Source organism: Parasteatoda tepidariorum, chromosome 9 (genome assembly GCF_043381705.1).
Source record: "Parasteatoda tepidariorum isolate YZ-2023 chromosome 9, CAS_Ptep_4.0, whole genome shotgun sequence".
Classification (NCBI taxonomy): domain Eukaryota; kingdom Metazoa; phylum Arthropoda; class Arachnida; order Araneae; family Theridiidae; genus Parasteatoda; species Parasteatoda tepidariorum.
The window spans coordinates 38,086,709-38,112,061 of NC_092212.1; the positions used below are offsets into that span (position 1 = coordinate 38,086,709).

General features: G+C 31.5%; 1 protein-coding gene across 9 annotated transcripts in view; it reads right to left on the bottom strand.

The window, feature by feature from the left end:
* Positions 1-11,816, bottom strand: part of LOC107446127 (fibropellin-1) — a 93,503-nt gene extending 81,687 nt beyond the window's left edge. For 3 of the 9 annotated variants that reach the window (XM_071184777.1, XM_071184780.1, XM_071184778.1), the window contains exon 1: positions 11,613-11,815. In XM_071184777.1, coding sequence (XP_071040878.1) covers positions 11,613-11,697 — 85 coding nt within the window. In that variant the 5' untranslated portion in view covers positions 11,698-11,815. Of the gene's footprint in view, positions 1-11,612 lie in introns of all 9 variants that reach the window. The other 6 variants (XM_071184785.1, XM_071184783.1, XM_071184774.1 and 3 more) reach the window with 5 other exon arrangements.
* Positions 11,817-25,353: the final 13,537 nt, after the last annotated feature.

A 25,353-nucleotide genomic window follows, 5' to 3' on the forward strand; every position in this document is an offset into this window, starting at 1 on the left:
TATATATAGATATATATATATATAAAACATTCATAAAACTACTAACGACTCAAAATATCAGAGTAAAGGCTTAGTTATAAAACTGATATACTAAGAATTTGGGAAGTATCTATTATGTCTGTAAATAGTATCAACGTATATTTTCGAATCATGCCTGTACATAAATTATCATTTCTAAATCTATCGTAATGCAAAATGTTTTATTTATCAAGCAAACTGCTTGATTTTTTTTGACAAACCTACCATAATGTTGCTTAACACAAAATTTTTTATTCACTGTCTGTAAATATTTTTATGATGTATGGGATAGGGGCCGGTGCCCAGTTTTTTGGTTAATAAAAGAGAGAAAGAAAGAATTTGGAATTATGAACTTACCTGTATATTTTGATTCAATAAACTAGTTTATTTTCCGCTTCCCTTCCTACAATTTTATTTTTAAGTGATAAATGACAACTTACTTGTTACATCTTCTGACTCTTTTGTCTTAGAAAATTTGACTGCTCATCCGGAGGGCTTTTGTCAATTGTATTTGTATTAGAAAAAATATCAAACTGATGAAATAAACATGAACTGTTATACAGTGTTTAAATTCAAATACTTAAGTACTCGGGTCCCTATGTTTTTATTATTTAAATAATAACTTATATTTTTCTGATAGATTTAAGTAAGAAAAAAAAACTTTTTTCTAACCAGATATTCTTAAAGTCAGGAAAAGCATATTTTTCTGACATGCATATATTATATTTTTCTGACATACACTTGGCTTTTGATCACAATCTCGAACTTTATTCTCGATTAAATAAATTTCAGATGACTTCTATCTTTTATCATATCATTAACCTCGTTGCATAATGTTTTTGATCAGAGTTCAAAAGCATGTTTGTTTCTCTCCTAAATATTCATTTTATCCCTACACATATTTTTTATTCCTTTTCTTACAAGGAATCGTAAAATATCAAGCCTGCTTGCTTTTAATCCTTTCGAGAATGATTTTCCGCAATGGTAGTAAAATGGAATTTGAATTACAATTTTAGGCAGAAACATGCACTGTATTTTGGTGTAGCGGCAGACAACCACTACAGTATTACATATTTTTATATATGCTTGATTTTTTTAAAAATAATTGTGGTCAAAAAGACCATAAATTAAGTTTATAAATGGAAGGAATATATAGAAAGCATACATTTTACTACCACTTTAAATATAAAAATCAAATATTTCAACAAATGCGTAAAAGTTGGCAGATATGAAATATATGGCAGAATAAGGAAACAACATAATTATCTTCTTCAAAAATGGCAATTATTTAATTAAAATTTGATCTTTTTGAGTGTGATCGATCATATCTCAGTGTCAACCATATTGGTGTCACGTATCAATGACTTCCAACAGAATTATCTTCTTCAAAAATGGCAATTATTTAATTAAAATTTTATCTTTTTGAGTGTGATCGATCATATCTCAGTGTCAACCATATTAGTGTCACGTATCAATGACTTCTAACAGAATTATCTTCTTCAAAAATGGCAATTATTTAATTAAAATTTTATCTTTTTGAGTGTGATCGATCATATCTCAGTGTCAACCATATTGTTGACACGTATCAATGACTTCCGACAGAAATCTAAATGTCAATGCACATATTAACTGAGGTAAAGGGATTAACTGAATGCAAAGTAAAATATGAGCTCTTTTTGATGATATGTGTTTTAAATTAGTGATGAAATCGTCAAGTAATTATTTTTAATAAATCGTTGCAAGAAAGGTTTGCAAGGGTATTTTTTTTCAGACATATGCGAGTTAATTCAAATCAAATAAATGTACAATATGTACTCTTTTTTTTTTCTTTCTTAAGGATTCCAACGAATAAAGGAGCATAGATACTTATTAAGTTTTAATATAAATTTTCGTTTACCTTACACAATTTTAGTTTGAACAAACCTTAGTGCTTATCAATTAAATTTTTTTAATGGTTCCAATATTAAGTCTATCTTGAATCATTTTTAAAATCAAATTGCACGTCCTTTTTTATTACATGCAAACGAATATAGTCTAAGTTTTAATATCAAGATTTTCCATTACATCAAAAATGGCAGTTTATGAAATTTTAGCTGTTTATTTTATATTACTTGTCGAAGTAGCAGCAAAGCATGGTGATTCCGTAGCTAATATTTTGAAACTATTGTTTCTCTTCCAGTGACTAAAAATAATATTTTAAAAATAATTTATTCAATTTACCAATTATAAATTATCTAATCAGATCATTTATAATTGGCTTCGAAGCTCACATCATAATTTTCTAATCTCTTGTATCAGTTCTAATCTTTCAGCATATATAGTTCCAGTTCAGTTATTTCCAGTATGACACAGGCCAATTCATTTGTGACAAGAAGTGACTCCTTGTATTTTTTGCTTTGATATAGCCACCGCTTTTGGTTCAGTGCATAGTTTTACCTCTGGGGGATTTGAACTGATGTTACGGAGCTTCAAAGAGCTTCACTTTTTTTGGTGCTAAGATTTAACTTCACTCTTTGAATTGTCTTAGAAGAATCGATTCGATACACTGTAAAAAATTGGATGCTCTCAAATTTCACGAAACTTTCTTCGTTTTTGATGAAGAAAGTGTGGTTAACCAGCGATAGTCTCAGCTGTTAAGTCTCTAGGATATCGTTTGTGCATTTTCAAACAGGCATGTATGACGATGCACACTGACCATGAAACAGATTTTGAATGATGATCTGAAATAAGTCTGGATCAATGGCAACGTTAGGTATTTCTGCTGATATGAGCTGGCCAATTTGGCATGGTGAGATTATTTCAATAAGCCAAATCATGTGGCAATCCTCTTTTTTACCATTCAATCGAATACATCAAACACCGTGTCTCACCAAAAACATGACGATTCACAATGAAATCAAGTTCAGAGCTTATTTTTTGTTTTAAATCACGCGCGGTAATATCATGAAGATCAGATGATGTTTGCCAAGGTTACAAAAGCTCTTTAATTTGAGCCCAAGCAGGATTGCTGTAAGCAAGATTTGAACCAGCATGTTGGCGACGTTTGAATAGAGAAGTGAGTTTTCTATCGTTTCCTATTCTTACTTCCCATTGTTTTGATGTTTCAGATAAACAGGCTTGAGCAATGTGTTATAAATCGGTAAACTGCCTTGCCTGCTGTTCCTCAGATGTCTCAGAGAAATGAGCTTGGGAGGTGCGCAGTCAATTGATAACCAGTTTTGCTTGCTGTTGCTCAGAAGTTCACATTTTGTATTTAATTATGGTCAGAGATGTATTTAATTGTTGAAAAGCATTTGGTAATTTCACGACTCGTTATAATCAGGTTTATTCAAGTGCTTTTGAATTAACAATATTTTTCGTTTTACCGTTTGGAGCGTACACAAATAAATTTGAAGGTCTTCCGACACGTGAGCAGGCCACATAGATCGCAGGGAAGTGCGAGGGAAAAGCATGGATTTTTCAAATTCAGACCACATACTTGTAGTGACTGTCCTTGGACTTTGTTGATGATCATAGCAAAAGCAAGTCGCACCGGAAACTGCAAACGTTTAAATTCAAATGGCATAACTGTGGGGGTCATTGGAATAAGCAGTAGCAGATGATCTTCCCCTTTAAATTTGCCATTTAGAGTTTTAGTTTCGAGAATTTTGGTCGTTATTCTTTTCACCGAAAGACGCGTACCGTTACAAAGTCTGGGTGGGTTGATATTTCGGAGGAGAATGATAGATACGCCAGTTTTTAATCTTGAAACGTGCGGTGGCAGGAAAATCAAGTGAAATCAGAAATTCAGTTGGCAGTTTACAACCTCGTTTTGATCTATAACAGTATCGATGGATTTATATGCTCTTGCATAACCTGGAATTCCATTTAGAATGTGATTATTGATGTCATGTGCCTCGTTATTTTTGCCGCTTTTATAGCTCGTCCCAATTGAAGATTTTTATAATTTTGAGCGATATTTGGAAAAACGTTGTGAAAAGTTATGGTGGAAATAATTTTACAGAAGTCTATCAGTAGGGTAATGCTTTGGGTGGATTTATCTATTGACATCTTTCCATTACCAATATCCAACATTTGCTTTGCAAAACATTCGGCTGATGCATGTTGACACGCTAGTTAGTCTTTAAGTTAAATTTTTGTACATGTTGCCACAACGAAATTGATGATTTGGGACATACATGAAGCTCATAAGCAGGAGTTAAACGTGGAATTACTGGTAGAGTTGGCTGGAAATCACCAGATAATAAAATTAGTGCACAGCCGAAAAGTTGTTCATTTTCAATACAATCTCTTAGCGTATGTTGAAGCGCTGCCAATGCCTTTCTGCGAGCCATAGCACATTCATCCCAAATTATTAGTTGGCATGCTTCTAGTATTTTACACATTACAGCGTTTTTCTGATATTGCATGTGGGTGATTCAGTGAATTGTATTTCCAAAGGTAATTTAAGTGTTGAATGCGCTGTTTGGCCACCATCCAAAACGGGTACCGCAATTCCAGAGGATGCCAAAGCCAATGCAGTTTTATTTTGTGATCGTTTTATTGCCAGGATAAGAGAAATTAGAAATGTTTTACCTGTTTCCCCTGGTGCATCCAAGAAAAACAATCCACCCCTTTGATTTGTAACAGTTGTCATAATTTTGTCGCATGCTATGATACGACAACCACTTCGATAACCAATTTTGAAAGATTTGTTTGAACAAATGAACTTAATTTGTCGATATCAAAATGGATTTGTCTTGGAAAATTACGATTGAAAAAATTGTTTGCGCATTGATTTGGCTTAGGAATTCCTAGTTGTAACAGTGTTTTATTGAAGATTATTAAACATATGTCCTCGATTATTAAACATATGTCCTAAAGCCTCATTATATACGTCTGGAGAGAACTGAATGTGCGGATTTTGTTTTGTTGCACGTAAGCGATGTAATATGTCTTTGCTTATGTTGTCTTTGTATTTTTCCCAAAGATCTTTTGGATTGGATGGAAAGCATCTATGTATATATTTCTCTTAAAAAAAAGCCTCATTACAACTCCCCGAATGGCAACGTTAGAAAGTCGACCAATGATTGCTGCTGAAAATGTCACATGAGGTGGCTCAACATATAGCGCTTTTAAAAACGGAAACAATAACCAGAGTGATCATTATCAGGTTGTTCAATTCAGATTTATGCCCTAAAAACATGATAATATTTAATTTAAACTCAATTAGGAATTAATTAGGCTGGCCTTCTCCATTACTATAAATAAGTCACAAGGTCAGACTTTTGAGAAAATCAGTTTAGTATTGACTCAATAATGCTGATCACCAAAAAATATTTCATTTGGTGATAAAAACAAATTTTTGTGTTCTTGAAAATGAAAGACTTTTTGAGGGTTATTATCTCACAAGGAAAAGTTAGGATTTAAAGTTTATATTTTTAAATAATAAAATTTGTTTCTAAAACTTTCAGAATTTCTAGCATTAGCTAATTTATTATACACATTTAGTTGAATAAGGTGAGTAACTGCAGTATTTGATAATTTATTTTCTAATATGTTTCTCATTTAGCTAATGTTTTGATTTTTTCACCATGTACAATCTAAATAGCTAATATACTTTTTTAAAAGCCAATAAGAACATTGATAGAATTCTTCTACATAAGTACAATACTATGTCTTTGATGATAATATACTATGTCTTTGTGCTAGAACATTGTGTTCATTGGCGAGCGAGCGCAGCGAGCCATGGTTCATGGCGTGAACCACATAGGATTGCTTAGCAATTCTCGGGGGTTGGCGAGCGTTAACGAGCAGGGGGCGGAGCCTCCTGGTAGTTAATATTATTGAAAATGAAATGCGTATTTGCTGTGGTCGAGCAGTATTAGATGCATCAGCCACTGAAGCATCCCAATGTGCGTCGTTTTCAAGAATATTCAATTTTTGGCAAGCTTCGCAATAAGTGGTACATACTTCATTGTTTACTGTTATTAATTCTTAAAACGATGTCGGTCATCACACGTTGATTAATCGTAAGAAAAGATTTTTGCATTGTTAGGGTGGCTTGAGTAGAGACGACATAATGCATCAGTTGACTATAAATTGGGAAGTTCTTCAACTGCTTTACCTTGCTTTCGACGTTGAAAATGTTTCGCCGAACCACTCCATGCGTAGTATGCTGGCACCTCACAGTAAAGAAGCGTCTTTGAAAATGAGTCTTCCCTGCACAATGAGAAAAATAGCGTTAACGTTGTTTGTGGTGGTGACAATGCTCTTGAACTGGCATTTTCTGTTGTAAAGTAAACTCGCTGTCCATTTTCAAGGTGTACTGCAAAATGAACTACTGTTGGATGTTGTTCATGAATTGGAACTGATAAAATACGCCAGAAAACTTCATTACTTATGAAGTAATATCCCAGTTAATACTGATTGGTTTCATCAATTGTTGAAGTAGAATTTTCCATTCCAAATACTGCCATATCGTTTCCTTTATTTACATATTTACAAATGTATTTGATAGATTTCACCGAATTACAGTTTTCGACATTGATGTGTGCTTTGTACGTTTTCGAGAGCTACGGTGAATATCCAACAATTATCGACTTCAATATCGTTGTTCCGGATTTTTAAAATGATGGACCTTACGCCATCCTCTTTTGATCGTCGTCGATAAAACGGATAGCCGTCATTGCCAGTGATAGTCAAAGCAGTTAATTCTCTTGGATATCATTTGGTGCATTTTCCATCAGACATGCAAGGTAGAGTGTTGTTGAGTGAGTCACACGGACCATGAATCCTATTTCGGATAATGACCTAAAATAAGTCTGGATCAATGGCGACATCAGGTATTTCTGCTGATATGATCTGATCAATTTGTCAAAGTGTGATTTTTTTTTAATTTGCAAAATCAGAATGTGTGCATGTGGCAATCTTCTTTTAGCTATTCAATATAATACATCCAAGACCGTGTCTGTCCAACAACATGACGCTTCACAATGAGATCAAGTAAAGATTTTAATTTTTGTTTAAACACACGTGCGGTAATATCATGACGATACGATGATGATTTTTCTGGTAACAAAAGCTCTTTAATTTCATCCCAAGCAGGATTGCATGAAAATGTATTTAATAAATCTGGGAGCTCATATGCGTGAACATATGTCATTGCATCCTGCGAGTATTCATACTTGTGCCTGGGACTCCCTGTAAATGTAGCCGGCAGTTTAATCATTTTCCCCACATCTTTAGGATTAACGTTACCATCCTTAATTAATGCATCTCGTAAATGAATGTATTCTTTTGAACGTAATTTGGTTATATTTAATTTAATATACAGTAGGAGTTCGGTTCCAATTTTCGCTTACGTATCGACAATGCATTGATGAAATAATGGTCGACATTTTAAAATATGATTATCAGCGTTTTGGTGAATCATTAATCTATAAGCATAATAATTCATTGCACTTACTTTCTTATTGGTTTTCTCGCCTGTATTTGGATTTCTCAATATTATGTTAAAAAGTTATCCATCCTCTCCTTGCCAAAATAAAATAGGATAAAATATTATGCATCATAAGATCGATGCGTTTCTGAGACTCTTTGAGCGTCACCACTTTCGCGATGAAGAATTATATGGTGAGAGGCAAATTATTCGCGAACTATAACAATAGCCACTTCATGCAAATGTTATTGCATTTATTTTCCTTTGTGGTGGCCTACGGGTATTTTGCCAGCTTTAATAACAACTTTGTAATTATTGTATGGCATTTTGTCAAGGCCAGTTCAGAACAGCCTAATTAACTTATGTTGATCAAAAAAATTTTTTAATGCGGCAACAATTTCTCGTTTGGTGCCATTGTTTAACTGACAACGTTGATTGACTTGATCATCTGTATTACCCATGAAATAAATCAGTAGAAATTAATGATCTGCGGCAGGCAATGACAGAAGTGATCCTGCACGATGATAAATTTGTCCTTGTACTTTGAATGTTGTCATGTAAATCTCGTTCGCGATACGTATGGCACCGGATAAAGTAATTTGGAAATACGAATTGTACTGGCATACATTCGCCAAAAAATGTTTCGATTGGTTTGTTTGACCTGATGAGTACGTTGATAATGGCTCGGCTGGAGACGTTAAATCTGGTAGTTTCTCTTTTCCTCCTTAACAGTAGATTCCAGCTGTTTCATTCTTAAATTTGAGAGCACTACAAGACATTTGAAAGTTTTACAGCGGCCTAGGCCAATAGGCCCATACGCCAAATACAATGGAATACATTAAAAAAAGGTCAGCATACCCTTATGTATAAAATACAAAAAATATACCTAGAAGAATCGGGATGGCAACAGGCCATTTACATAAATTAACATAGTAATAAAATGTTTAAAAATATCAGGTCAACAGATCCTTATATGGCAGGTCAACAGACCCTTATAGCCTTAAAAAATTGTCCTATTTTACATAGCATTTTGCCTTTGGCAAGGATAGTGACAGTTAGAGGAAGGTATAAAATAATACATACCCTGAGCACCAGTATAGCTGGGGTAAAAGTAACAAAGAGACATTGCTCGACAGGGTTCTATCAAGCAAAGGTGACACCAGAGTGATTAAACATTGAAAAAGTTGACGAGCTGGAGACAAAAGTACAACAAAAAAAACTTACAGTAGTACAATGTAAAAAAAACCACCACCAATGTTTAAAATTTGGAATTAAAATCAATCAACTTATCATTAGCTAAAAGGGCAAGGGTAAAACCATTAGTCAGACCAGCTGACATAATATGTAAAACCAATTTTAAAAAATGGTAAAGCATTTAAAATCTGCAACAGGATAAAAGTAAACACGCTCCGAAGGCAAAAACGCACAGGGGTGCCGAAGAACAGTATAAAATCTGAGGTACATGACTTAAAAGACATTACAATAAAACAGGAGTAAAAAAAAAGTAAAAATACAGTTTAAAACAAACAAAACCTGTAAACATGACAAAGCAGACTAAAAACAAGACAGTCATAATAAGATGGTAAAGTAGCAAAATGGGAAAAGGGTAAAATGGTAAAGTTGGTAAAAATGGGCAAGTGGTCCAGATAAAAGGGAGTTTGGCAAGGCGACAATCAATAACAAGATTAAAAGACATTAAAAGTTGAGTTCATTGAGCACTACAAGACATACATAATTGATCCATTTTTCCGATGATGACGCCTGGGTTTGTCGGATCATAGTGAATTGCACTAAAATTCAAACTTGAGTATTGGCAGTGTCTGCGAATTGCGTTCCCGATTGGTTTTCATTCTTGCTTCCCGTTGTTGTGATGTTTTCGACTAACGGCCTTGAGTAGTGCGTAGTTGATTTGTTAACAGTTTTTTTTCTCGTTGATCGATGTTTCTGAAAAACAGGTAGTTCTCTTTTCGCACTCTTGAGATGTTGATCAACTAAGAGCGATTCGTTTAGGTAGTATAGTTTTGAAAATATTGTCTCTCACAAACAAAAAGATATTTTAAAGTTGACAGTGGTCGTAAAATTGCTAAACCAAAATTTCACATATTTATTTTAAGTAATAAAAAAGCAAAAGAAGGAAATAAATTAAATAACAAATCTGAAAATGATAAAATTTAAAACAAAAATCTCTTTTTTAAATGAAAGAAATAAAATGAATGAATTCGAAAACTTTGTAATAATAAACAATCTAATAGTTTTCAAATGACAACTGTCAGCAATGAAATCTTCGAAAACTATATTTAATTGTGCTAACCTGAAATTGCATACTAAATATAAATAATTATTGAAAACGTGCAATTTGAATGAAATTTGCTTTTGCCTTGTTCTTTATTAAACAGTTTTCAAAATTCGCGCTATCAACGCTTAAGTACGCCCTCTAGCGTGAGCCTAAAAATATCTGGTATTTAGTTCTATCATAATCATTGGCAAAGACTGACGCCATTTTCTTAGTAGCATATAAGAAGCAAAATTTCCCTGAGGAAAAGGCAGAAGAACATGAAAAAACGACCCAGTACTTTGGTAAATCTTTGAGAAACAGAACGCGCCTAACATTTGAAGAAATTCCTCAATAATTTTTAACTCCATTGTATTATCAACAAACTCGCAACCGATAACTTCCATACTGTTACAGATGTGTGTATTAAGGTAAAATCCTTTTTTTTTTGTATTCAATTCATTACAAATTAAAGTGTAGTCAACATTGATTAGTTTATTCCAATGAATAAGTATGATTTCAGAAAGTGCAGAACTGTAAAAGTTTTCGAATAGTATGCATTTCTAAATCTATATAATTCGGAAAACAACAATAAAGAATTATCCGAATTACGTTAAATAATATCATTTATGATGATTATTAATAAATTAAATTATATAGTTTTGAATTATAAATTTCAACTGGAATTCTGTTTTTCAGTTTCATATTGAAATTCATATCGAGATCTTGCAATTATAAAATTTTATTGTGTATTATGTCATCTTCAAGTAATGAAGGGACATCTTCAAGTAATGTATATATTATTTGAGAATAAAGTTTTCAAATGAAGAACATATCATTTTGGAATTCTCCAGATTTATAAAGCAGGTAAGTGTTACAATTTTTATAATAAAAATATAATAAAAATTTGGACAGTTGTAAGTGCAGCTATAAGTGCAGATTATTGGCAACTGTAAGTGCAATCCGCCGAATTTGTTTTTTCACCCCAACATCTATTCTCTATTTCATCCTTCCACTCTACCACTATTCCTCTACCACTGAGGATATTTTACAACAGCACTTCAGTTGCTTCGATGTAGAAGCAGAGTTTGATTCGTATCAACTAGCCTCCTCTGGAATTTGAACCACGGTTACTTCATTGCGAGGCCGACGCTCCATCCCCAGAATCACCGAGGCTCTATTTTATTAATAATAAATCACAATGCATTTTTAATATATATCTCGACTCAAAGCACTGGAAGAGGATAAGGCTTATTAATAACAAGAGCACCCGCCTAAGCAAATTAAAGCTAACACCTACACATAAATCCTTCACACATTAATTAGCCGAAAAGCATATAGGCTGTTTGTAATACACCTAAGAATATCACATTTATTGAAGAATATCGAAGACTTTTCCAATCAGTTAGGCGTATTGTAAAAGCGTTGCAATATTTGTAAAGAATCGGATTATGTATGATCTAAATGCATATGGGTTGATTGTATCGAAGCTAAAAGTATTGGATTTAATAAAGTGTAATGAGGATTTTTCCAATTAGCAAAGAATACTGTAAAATTATTACAATATTTTAAAAGAGTAGGATTTTTTTAATTAGCTTAAAGGCATATGGGTTGACTGTGATGAACCTAAAAATATCAGGATAAATGAAGAATACTGGGCACTTTTCAAATTAGGAGCATTATGAAATAACTGTAATATTTGCACAGAGTGGCATTTGCTAATTAACCTAAAAGCATATATGCTGATGGTTATGGCCTGAAGATACCAGGTTAAATGAAGAATGCTGAAGACTTTTTTATTGGGAGCATTGAAAAGAGTACAATATTTGCAAAGAGTCGAATTTTCCAATTAGCTTATAACATAAACAAAAGGCGTGTTATATGACACTGAAATTCATTTACCTCCATTGAATGTAGAATCAATACTCAATGAATCTGCAACATACGCCACACAAATTAGTAAAAAAGAAATAACGCATTTGTTCATCTTGAAAATTACAATTGGTTATTGTAATTCGAGAAAATAGCTTCTGAGGTTATATTTTTTTCCAAAGTTTGTGAAGTGGTGACTTATTATTTCATTATCTTCAATAAGTTTTATCTGTGACTTCTTCCGAGAAAGGTATAAAGAAGTGCCGGTAAGTCCTCAATTCAGAAAAAATGAATTGCTACAGACTACTGAACTACTTCAAACTGTTTACATATTAAAGCAACTGTTATCTTCTCAGTAAGTAGCAAGATACAAGGGGGATTTAAACAGAAAACCGTGTCTGACTGATAAATTTCAATCACTTTTGATGTATAGTTTTGTTTTAAAGAACTATGTGTGTTGTCTATATGTTTGTTGTCTATCGACGTTACATATTTCCTAACTTTTAAACTTCCTTTTTTTATAAATACAATCATTACTAACCCTTTTTTATCATAAATTTAATCATTACTAATCTTTTTTTGAAAAAAGTAAACCCGTCATTAAAATATTCAAATCTTAACTATTAGTCTTATTTTCAGCTAAAATGTTTAAATATTAACATGAGATAATTTGAGGTTTGCAGAATTTAATATACTTTTGGTAGTGCTAACTTTCGATGACCAATATGATCTCTACTGTACTCCAAAAGCCTTAATAAAATACATTTTCTTAAAAATTTGGCTTTTGATCAGGCAGTGATTTATCTTTCATGGCCTGTCCCTATTAATATTATTATGCAAAATTTATTATTTTACTTAAAAATTCATTGGAAAAAATATTATTTTGATTTCGTATCTCGAGCTCTATAACTGCTACTGAATTAAAGCTTTATTTTGATTCCATTAATTTTTTGATTTCCGCCATTAGTCAACCAAAATCCATTTATTTCAATCTACACATGTAGCTGAAACATTTTTCATTGCATTATGCAGTACATAATTTTAATCAAATGTGATATATATATTTTGAAAAACTTTTGTTTAATAATATGGTAAGAGATTGGCAAAATTAACATGTATCTTTGAACTTATTAATTTTTTAATAGAAAAGTACGTTGAACTCCGTAAAAAATCCTTTTCGCTGAAACAATTTTTGAATTTTGAATATCTTTAATGTACGGAAAAAAAATCAATCCCTTTTCAATTTTTGGAATATAAAAATCTATTTAATTTAAATTTAAAAAACCAATGAAATTTACTCTTTCTGAAGAATGAGATAGTGTTTTACAGTCTTAAAAATTTTCAGAATATGTTTCATGTCAAACATCTCAATTATTCTGCATTATTCCCTCATAACAATGTATAAAATAAGCCCAAAAGCAACAATCCTTCAACATTGCAGTGGGCGCTGTAGATTATAACAGCATCTGCAGATTATGTTTTACGTAAATGTTCCTTTATTTATTTATTTTTTTTAACAAGGTGGCGATATGTGCTGAGACTCCTTTTCAAAACATTTCTTAACTTGTTTCTAACAAAAATTAAAAATCGAGAGAATACTACAAAATAAAAAAGTAAGTAATTTGTTTGTTACTTGATCATAGACTTAACAGCATTAAAAAGAATTCCATTTCTGTTTTTTTTTTTTTTTTTTTTTTTTTTTTTTTTTTTTTTTTTTTTTTTTTTTTTTTTTTNAGGGGTGAAAGCGAGACGGAAAAGAGGAAAGGCTGGTAGTAAAACCATTTCAGTTATAGCTAGTTTTGGGGAGGAGTTTACTTTTTCTTTTTTTTAATTTTTCAACAATATCTACTTTATCTTGGAAAAGAAGCAGCTTTATATATATGCCAGAATTATAAAAGAAATCTTAATAGTTACAGATATTTCATTTTTTTCGAAAAAAATGCTGGAATGAAATGTTTTACGTACCAGGTTTTTCCCTTTTCCGTCTTTCTATATAAGGGTTTGAACCCATGGACTGGGACAGCACATGTCCCGTCCGGTGCAAAAGGATTAAAATTAAACTTGCATCATGTTAAATCACCTAAATAAAGGACATACTTAATTCTGTGACAATATCTTTCTTTAACAACTATTACAACAGTATTAACAGCTATTACAACAACATCTTGTTGTATCAAAAATGTAATAAATTATTTATTAGTTTTCCTTATATTTATTTCCCATATTTATTTCCTCATATTTATTATATATATATCACTATTTTGTATGTAGCTGGCTACGTTCAACTTATTATTTATTAGTAACATGCGTTTTACATAACACTTAAAATCTTGTGTAAGAATTACGTATTCAACTTAAGAATAGTTATATAGATCCAATTTTTTTATATCAAATGTTCTGGGCTTGGAATGCTTTACTTTGCTAAATGACCAAAGCTAATTTCAATCATAGATTCCCAGATCGATATGCATGACATGTGAAATAAAAATTTTAAAAAAAAAATGGACGTTTAACGCACCACGAGATTTTAGAGTTGTGTTCAAAAGTACAGCAAATAAATGCAGGGGTTGATCAAAGTTATTGAAACACTTCCATATTAACTCTATTCTAACAATATTTGCAGCATCAAATGTTTTGGAAGATTTTACGTAGGTTTTATATATATATAAGTTTGATTCGNATATATATATATAGTCGTTGAACAGCCGATTCAAATTTTGGGTATACGACTGTTAATATTCAACTCCGTAGCCTTGTAATTTTTTAACCTAATCCAGAAGACAAGGGAACTCCTGGATCAAGTATTAAGAGAAATTTGAAAGAGAAGTGCTGTCCGAAACGAGAGGGAAAGTTTCACATTTAAAATAGAAGGAAGTTGATTTAACGTGAGAAAGGTGAAAAATTTAATATTCAAGACAATCAGGGTCACCGTTGGTGTCGATCATTTGGTCATCATTTGGTACGATACCGCCATCATTTAGTATGATACCCAAAATCGTGCCAAATATGGTAAGGAAGAATCTCTCTCTCATTTGAGGGCGGTGCAAAAGGGTAGATGTACACGAGGGGGACAGAAGTGAAAATCTGGTTGAGACCGGTCAAGAATGTGTACCGGTCAAGTAACAAAACTCATGGCAACGAAGGAAAAGAAAGGGGGGAAGAGGGGGAGTGAAAGAACCTGGAATGAGAAAAAAAATGAAACGGGAAAGAAAAAGAAAAAGGATTTAAAAAAAATAACCATCATAGGTAAAGAGGAAAGAAAATGAGATAAAATTTAACAGGTGGTAGGTAGTAATAAAAAAATGGGAAAGAAAAACTAAAATAACAGAATTACAATTAAAAAAAAATTAACAAAAGAATAGACATAATCACGGGTCACTGTGACAATATCAATATTTTATTTCAACTTGGCGAAGGATAGTTGCACATGAATTAAAAGCAATTTGCAAGACATGGAGTCAAGCACAGATAAAGGAAGATGAAGAGCAATGAGTCCCTATGCTGCAATTTGGGAGTAGGGAGAAATGTTGATGCATGAATTTCATATACACTTGTTGCCATTTCAAGTTATCGTTTAAAAAATGCTGAACTTACATTAGACAGTAACGCCTACTTTCTCCTCTATGCTACTCCGCAGTGCGTACAGCTGGAATATGGTAATATCATCTTAAGTTACTTACTTACTGAACTTACATTAGACAGTAACGCCTACTTTCTCCTCTATGCTACTCCGCAGTACGTACAGCTGGAATATGGTAATATCATCTTAAGTTAAACCACGAGAAACGTGAAAAAAATTTAATTTTCAAAAATATAATGTAGTTTGCAAGGTAAAAGCTGTTAAAATTTTATGAAATTTCAGTACATTTTGAGAACTTTCTCTTATTTAAACGCATGCAACGAAACGGATAATAGGAAATATCGTAACTGTATAAAGTTCTAGCAATCATGGTGAGTTCTACATCGTTACTAAATTACATTAGACAGTAACGCCTACTTTCTCCTCTATGCTACTCCGCAGTACGTACAGCTGGAATATGGTAATATCATCTTAAATTAAACCACGAGAAACATGAAAAGAATTTAATTTTCAAAAATATAATGTAGTTCGCAAGGTAAAAACTGTTAAAATTTTATGAAATTTCAGTACATTTTGAGAACTTTCTCTTATTTAAACGCATGCAACGAAACAGATAATAGGAAATATTGTAACTGTATTAAAGTTCTGGCAATCATAGTGTCGTCACTAAACTATATCGTCACTAAACGTCATCAATAAACGTTTTTTTTCGGGGGGAGGATGGACTGAATAACTTATGAACCATTTAAGTGATCTTAAAATATATACTGGAATTCGGTGCCTTCACAAACTTTAGAAGAAAAAAAATTCGACTTGATGCTAAGATTTTTCTTTCAACTTGGCGAAGGACGGTTGCACATGATTTAAAAGCAATCTGCAAGAAATGGCGTCAAATACAAATACAGAAGATAGAAAGCTTTGATAGATGCTCTAATAGGTAGTAAAGAAGAATATATATATACCCTTTATTTCTATTTATTTTATTTACTTTTTTTTACGGTGAGTCATCCAAAGAGTGATGAATATTTTAAATACACTGACATATCCTTGATTGTGAATCGTCCAAAAACGGAGTACTTATATTAAACAGTAACGCCTACTTCCTCTGCAGTACGAACAACCTGCATATGGTAATGATAATCTTAAATAAGACACGGCGCGCAATGTTAATAAACTTTGATTTGCAAAAATATAATATAGTTCACAAGATTAAAACTGTTAAATATTTTCGAAACTCCAGAACATTTTGAGAATTTTCTCTTATTTACGCGTTATCAACGAAAGTGATCGATATATATATGAAATACCGTAACTGTATTAAAAATCTGGCAAAATCTGGTAACTGTATTAAAAATCTGGCATCGACGAAAGCTAATGAATAATAGTCTCTTAAAAATAGGATAGTAATCAATTTTCATTAATATATAAGATCGGGACTATATTATTACACTATTAGCATATCTACCAGTATTTAAAACTATTAAATTCAATCAATATTTATTTAATTCTCTCTTATTTTGATTGAAATAGAATTATATACTATTCTCAAAATATTAAACCGTCTGCGCAACTTCAAATGTGTGGATGGTATGAAATATGATATGAATTCACCTCGTTTTCTAAATAAACAAACGGCTAGTTAAGCGGGAGTAACTTGAACTTCACCCGGTCCGTCCGAACGAACTTCCGTTACATCGCCATAACCTTCTTATTATAATGTTTTGCATTAGATTTCCAAACATCGTTGGCGTTTTCTCTTATCTTGATAGCGTTTATTGTTTGGAAATTTAAAAATCTGTTTCATTAAATCGAAATGAGCTTTTTCTATTATCACAAGTTGAATGATGATGGCAAGAAAAAATTGTCAATAAAAATAATATATATTATAGAAAAAAATAATATTCTGTTGTCTGATCCTTTTTCTGGAGAGTTATTTTAATGTTTAAAATATGAAATACAATTAAGTTTTTAAAAGACACTGGTCTCTAGCAGCTAAATATTAAGTTAAGATATATTTACCTCGCAGATATACTAATTATTCATGGCATTCTAAAAACATGCACAGCTTAAACAGCACTTGTAACTTTTAGATATGACATTAAAAGAAGTACAAAATGTGGCTTTATTGTAAATTTGTAACAGAAATTTTATTTTCTTTAAAAAATTACGCTTCATAATGGAAATATTTTTTTTTCTCTCTTAAATAAAAGCAATATCTTCAATTCCCGCACTTAAACAAACAAACAAAAAAACAAGAGATATGTTACTTCATCAAATTTTCTTAAAATGCATTTATTTTATTTTTTTTACGGAGTTTAATTGTTAAAAGCAGGGGTGATCAACACTGGAGCATCTTGTGCACCACTTTTAGTGTAAAAAATCCTGCACATGGCAATTATTAATATAAATTTTATGTCAAGTCAATAAGTGCTATCGTATTAATGTTGTTCATTGAATTATTTATTACACGTACAGTAACTTTTTTTTCTAGATCAAATAAAACTATACGTTTGTAAATATCACAGATGTTATCTTTAAAATCTTGAATTGTGAATGCTTTCTAGAATTAAACAATGGCTAACATTTAACCAATCACAATTTTTTGCTCATCATTTTTATGTATTTAAATGAGCAAGAAAATAATAAACAGAAAATTACATTTAATTACTTTTTTTTAAATGAAATAATTTTAAAATTACAAATAATAAGGAGAAAACTTACAAGGATACAAACACTAATGTGATTTGTGTATTGTTTTAATTTTGACTAATTCTTTTATATTTAAAATTTTTTTTAAAAATTATTTTTTTTTCAATTCAAATTAAGTTTGTGTGCCACATAAAATGTCTCCTCTGGTTTAAAGTAACTTTATTTTTTATATGTCAAATATAGCACACACGAATCTGAATTATTTAGTGTTAAAAGTCATGTTTCTCTATTCAGATATTACCTTAAATTTTACATTACATTATGGGAACATACCAATTTTATTTTAAATTACGCTTTGATGAAATGTTGAAATTTAAAGAATAAGAATACTGTATATATTAGATAAAAAATTATTTTTGGAAAAATTTTAAGAAATATATATAGAAAAGTTCGTTTTGTTCAGATTATATATTTTTTTTAAACTCAAAATTTCAGGAGAGGGATAGCATGGGCCCTTTGCTCCATCACTGAGAAGAAACAAATATAACCCATGTTAAAAATAGTGTAGAGCTTTATTCTATAATAATTTCAGGTTATGTTTGCGTATAGATCTTTATATTGAGTTATTTGGAGACTTTAAAAACAAACACACTTCAAAGAACCTTTATTTTTTTTTTAACTTTTACGTATTCAAAGAACCTTTATTTCTTTTTTAACTTTTATGTATTCATAGAACCTTTATTTCTTTTTTAACTTTTATGTATTCAAAGACCCTTTATTTAACTTTTATGTATTTTTCCTAAAAATGAATTTTTCATATTAATCAACGATGATTGAATCAGCCTAAGTAAAAACATTAGAAAAGAAATAAGTTCCGGTTGCTCCGGAAGTTTATGCGGACCATTACGTCTGGAAGCGAAAATTAGCCCCGCCTACAGATTAGGTGAATACGAGACGGACAAGGTCTGATAGAACTAATTAGCGCGCTATAGTCAATTCTTTTCAATCTACTTTTTCTTAAGAAAGACGCAGTTTTATTAACACGCTTTAATTGAGTTGTGGAAATTTAATGTCTCTAGAATAAAATGACTTTCGTATCAGTTTTTGCTCTTTTCCGCCTGGGTATTTATAGGCTTTCAGCGCCCTGCTGCTAGTGATGTAAAATAGGCTCTCGGTGAGCGAGGCTAATGGTAGCGTGTTTCTAAAAGACAGGCATCACGTTTCTACCATTAAAAGTAGAGCTCTCGTTCTTTATTTTACAAACTTTCTTTTGCGCAATGCCGACTAATCTCGATTGATTAGTCAAAAATTTCATATATGAATAACAGACACTTATAAAAAATTTCAATAAAATGGATAAGTATAAACCTGTTCGCACTTGTATCAACACATTGTAATGTTTCTGTTATTCATTTTATAATCACCATTGAACTAGATTGTAGCTTTGCTTTGTTCTTGTAGCCTGGTCTAAAATCGAGAATTATTTAGTAAGGCTCTAATAATTAAAAACGAAAAAATAAACCTCCTCTTTTACCTAAACTTTACAACATCAACAACTGTTTTTTACTTCGCCAAGTGTTTGAAATTTAATAAAATCAGATTACAAATGTTAAAAATAAAATAGAAAGTTAACATTTGTTAATTAGCCAAAGAATTAGTAAATATTAAACTTAGGATTGAAAATATACCAAAAGGGCCATTCTGTTTCTCTTTAGAGTTGAATGTTAATGTCAATTTAATCTTTACTTTTGAAAATTTATCAGAAGAGGCCTTCCTACTCGAGCACAATTCTTCACCAGCGATACTGCATACATTGGCGTGTAAATTATTTGTAAGTACATAGTTTATCTCAAGTCTTATTTAATCCTTTGATGTTGTTTCATAAGTTACTTACTAGCAGCATTCATCTTTGTTCTCACAGGAAAAATTGCCTCTTTTCTTTCCCCCAAGACCAACTCCACCTCAATTACCAACATACCAAGTTGGTTTATATATCAACTCCACCTCAATTTTTTAATATCATGAATCCAGCACCAGATAACGAATGGGTAAAGGACACATATGAGGCGCCAAGTATCCAGATCATAAGGAATGAACGGATCACAAATAGATTAAAAGAAGAAGGAAGGATGTCAGTAGGATGTCATCATTGTTTTTACAGCGTACAATATTTACTACTTGTAATCGTATAATATGATTACTTGTAATCATAATTACAATAATCTTAATTGCATGTAACCATGTGTTTCGATTGCAAGTAAGTTTTGCTCTAATTCATTATAGTCACCTCGACTAAAGTTACAATCAAAATTTGTAAACATGGTAGCTAGTAATTTATTACAATCGATTTTTGTAAGCACAATTACAGTTGTAATCAACATTAAGAAAGTTGTTTAAAGAAAGTTACAGTTAAAGTTAGTTTAAGATAAAACGTAAAATTTTTGTCCCATTCTTATTATAACAAATAGAAAGTAACGCCTACTTTTTATTCTAAGCTTCACTCCAAAGGGCAGTGCGTAAAAAAAATTTAAAAAAAGCACGGACTAAATTGTTACTAACCAAATACAGGGGATAGTCGAAATGTAGTGAATATAGTCCTCATAGTTTGGTCAGGAGAGTGATCCAAAGTTTGGATCCCTTAACCCTTTAACTGGCCTTTTATTTCTAGTAAAGGTAAATTAAAGTATTTTTGGAATTGAAATTGTTTTAAGAACAGTAATTGATATAAAAAAGAAATAACTCATTTAGTTTATAAAAATGCCATTTTTTTGGTGGTAAATATATTTAACATGACCTATTAGGAACTTACTGACTTTTATTTTTCTTTATTTATAAAATAAATTCCTTAAATGCTACAAACTTCAAAAGGAATTATGTATTTTATAACTTTTATACGTTTTTTAAAAGTGACAAATGGTTACCAATTTTATTCAAACTCACTTCAAGAAAGCTGAAGTTATTGAAAAATGGAAACCTAAATTAAAAGTGGTAAAACGTGGTGGTAAGTATACTTACCACGGCCTTCAAAAGGGTTAATGTTAATTTTACTTTTTCGTATATTTCGCCATATCTCGAGAACTTTTCAAGTGAATTGAAAAAATTTTTATACATAGTTATAAAATTTGTTAATCCAAAGATAATTTATGCAAAAAATAAATTATATAAATATTTATTTTTTAATAAAATAATAGTTGAAAAAAATTTTGAATCTTAAGGTATAGAATTTTTTGCATCCGGCAATTCGAGAGAGTGCTATACTATAAATCGGTGGGTGCTTGTGTCTCTCTTAGCCTTGGCATAAAATAAAAAAATAGGTCTATTAATGTAAGTTAACTTCTCATTATAACACTAAGAAAACTAAATTAGAAATGTTATTTTTAAAACTTCCAGTATATATTAAGTATTAGCTTTTGAAGTATATCCTTTATCCTCGTGTCAGCAATGCGGATGTATCCTAAACCGATCTTTTCTCCTTCGAGCCGCTGCGCAACACCAGTGAACGTCACAACAAAAAAAGCTCCATAATAAAAACAGTCACAAATTAAATAATACTTAATAAAAGGGATAAAACAATACTAATTACATCTAAATAAACTTAAATACACATAATTCAACTCAAAAGTCTCAGTTTTAAAAGATAATTAAAATTTGAGAAAAATATAACTATTGTGAAATTCAAAAATTATAATAGTGGTGCCCCCTGAATTTAAATCATGTTTTGCACCATCAAAACCAGAATTCGCTAATAAGCAGAGCTAACCAGTGCAGCCATCTATTGAGGAAATAAGTGAACTATTTCCGCTGAAAAAGTAAACTCATCTTTAAAAGTATTTTTAAAAGAAACGCAATAAATGTATATTTATTACAACATTAAATATAATATAAAATACTTCTTTTAAGATACCACCTTAACGTATTAAAAGTTTCTATGTAGATCTTTTTTCTTAGCTAAATGGACACATAGTACTGTTACTCCAATGAACTGAAAAATCGAGGTCCTGAATTCCTTCCGTAATCACTTATTTAATTTTTCTAAGATCCGTACGTGCCAAGTAGTATGTTTTATTAACTACATGATTTTCTTTTCAGAATACTTTGCTATTAAGATTTACGGGAATACACGTATTTAACGAATCAGTTTTCTTTACATGCATATACAGTGGTCTAAAGATATTTCTGCCTGATAAGATTAAAATGAGGGCAAAGTATTTTTAGTGTATACTTATGTAGAGAGTCCACATGCCCCAGTTTCTTTATAAAGTGGTAGAAAATAATTAGGACTTTGAGATACTTGACTATTTTCGCCACTAAATGCAGAGTCGCGATATCCCATAGTGCATACCTGCCAACTCTTCCGGATTTTCCGGAAGATTTTATTTTCATATTTAAAGTGGTAGCAATACTAAGGTTATTCCAATTAACTTTTTGAATTATAATGATAATTATAAATGAGTTTGACCACCACTACATATAAAGAATTACAATAAATATATAAAAGCACAATAATCTTACGCAAGCAAATTTCAGCGGGTTCAAAATATAAATATATTTTTGAGTCAGATTGTTTTTCGTTTAATGTTTTACAACCACTCTGAAAATCCATTCTCGGAAAGAGTGAAAGTTGGCAGGTATGCATAGAGGGTCAAAGCCAACCATGGCCGAAAGCCCTTATATAGCAAGACGGAAAAGAGAAAAAACTGGTACGTAAGACATTTCAGTTCAGCATTTTTTTCGAAAAAAATAAAATATCTGTAACTATCAAGATTTCTTTTATAATTTTAACATATATTTAAACTGACTCTTTTTCCAGGATAAAGTAGATATTGTTGAATAATTTAAAAAAAGAATAAGTAAACTCCTCCCAAAAACTAGTAATAGCTGAAAAGGTTTTACTACCAGCCGTTCCTCTTTTCCGTCTCGCTTTCACTCCTGAGGCCAACTGCTGCCATCTCAATTTTCTTGACCTTGGTCTCTGAGGTGTTGGAGCAGATGTTCGGGGCTGGTGGACAGCCGAACGGGGAGCCCCCAGCTTCTAATTCCCAAGCATTCTTGGTACTCATTGTACCAATCCACTGAAAGGATGACGACCGAGTCAACCTTTCCCGGTCGGAAGATCGAACCCAGGACCTCTGCATACTTGCCAACTTTTAATCCCTTCCATTATAATTTTTCCCAGTGGTAGTAAAAAGGAATTAATTTCAAGCAAAAAATTGCGTTGTAATTGAAAAAGCTTTAACTGACAAGTATGATAGTAATAACTAACAAGTATGATAGTTCTCATTTCTCATATGTGTTGGTTATCTTAGCATCAGCCCCGCTAGGGGCTCCAACTAATTCATCTGAGTGGAAATAAATAATAAATCGCCGAAGCGCAACTGAAAGGTGAAAGTTGGGGTTCAGTATCTTTTACTGAGAGAAAATTAAAATGAAGTAGTGAGATTGAACAAACAAGTTTGAGAGAGAGAGAAGAGGTTTTGTGGCAGACTGCCTCGCCTCCCTTCGAGGTATTACCCCGAGCTTCACAGGTGCACAGTAGCCACATAGCCCCAGGGAAAAGGGGAAATACATAATAAATGCGCAAAATTATTTACAAGTATTTACAGCTATTTACAAAATTTACGGGACAAAACTCCGTCGGATAGGAAAAAGGCGGTTGCCGGGCTATATTTTATGTTGTCTTTGATGAGCTCAAAATCAAAATTTTTGAAGTAATTGCACGTATGACAAGAGAGTGCATCTCTGAAGAAACTTGCACATAGTTCAGCTATGTGCTCATCTATTTTGTTGATTTTTAACTCTCGTCTTAGATCTTTCATTCTCATGGATCTGGGGGCTCCTGTGATATATCTGAGGAATTTATTTTGAGTGATCTCCAGTTTCTTTTTTTGACTAACAGTGGTTGTGCTCCATGCAGGGGCTGCGTAGCTGATGATCGGTCGAATGCATTGGAGGTATAGGGTTCGTTTTGTTTTGAGTGATAGTTTTGAATTATAGTTTAATATTGGTTTCAGAGATCTATAGGCTCCTTGCGCTTTGCTAAGAATATTTTCAATATGGGTATTCCAGTTTAAAGTACTAGTAAGAGTGACGCCTAGGTAGGTGGCCTTTCGAACTAGTGGTATTGCATCATTGAAAAGAGTAACATTTGGATAAATGACTTTCTTTTTACTTGATTTCCTAATAATTAGTATTGGTCATTTAGGATTTATTTAGGGTTCAACTGGTCATTTGATTGATATAAAGTAGCATTTAATTTTAACTTTTAAACTGTTTGTATGTTGTGATGGGCAAAATAACTCATAATGAAATTTACTGAACGGAAAATACAATAAAAAAAACTTAGTAATTTTCTGTAGGTGGCACACTTTACTTCTGAAATTAATTGACTAAAATTTTAATTTCTATCTTTACTACTTTTTATTTCGATCTAATTAGACAGTTTCTCCAGCGTTTTTAATTAGTTTCTCACTAAAATATCTACATCTGAAGTGACTGTTTCCTCATCTCTATTTTTGACTGAAAATAATTTTCAACGTAAATAAAAATATGTTTTAATAGCTATGATTATTGAACACCCTCCTACTTATTATTTATTTATTGCATATGTCATAAAATAAATTTTTTTTTTAGTTCCACTTCCACGGAAGTGATACTAAACACTTACAAAAATACATTCCGAAAGAAATTTTGCCTGCTGAATATGGTGTCGATAATATTTACTTCAATCCACAAAAATAATGCCGGAAAGAAATAGAGCCGTACTATGAAGAATACGCTCAATTTCTTCACTAGGGATACTGCTGACAGAAAATGATGGGTTGTTATAATTTATTGATAATTTGTTTAATTTACAAACTATTATTGTACCCATGTTGATATAGTGATACTTCAAAATATTACACAATGACCACGATACTAAACTTTATTTTGAGTTACAAAGGTTGAAGAGGCATTGAATTGTAAATCTCTTCATATATCTAGTATTTTTTAGTAAAAAATAATCACACTTACAATGATTGTTGCTAGACCTGAGTTAGAAAAATTGTTGTACAAATTATTCTATTTCTTGTTTTTTCCCCATTATTATTGCCGTATTCAAACTTGTTCCTTTGTCCCTATTGGTTAAACAACTTTACACGTGTTTTATTCTTTATTTTTCTACCTTCATTTGATGTTTAGACACTAAAGAAGGCTCTTGTTTATAGAACTGAAACTATAGTGTGTCGATTTATGTATTTTCATTTGTGCTTTGTTCAAGTTGCTTTTTACTTTAGTAACTGTTCTTGTAGTTATAACGAAAAAAGTTTTCACAATAACTCATTATCAAATTTTAAATGAAGCAATTGTAAAAGATTGGTGCTTTATTCGCATTGTTTTGTCACTTTAAGTAGCGATTAAAGAGCTGTTAACTTTCATCAAAAATCGCTCGCTGCTTGTTTTATCTGTTCAGCACACATTAGAAAATTTTCCTATTAATTTATTTCAAGCTTATAAAATCGAACATCATAGACTCAATGTAAACTGTGTAATCAAGAGATAAAA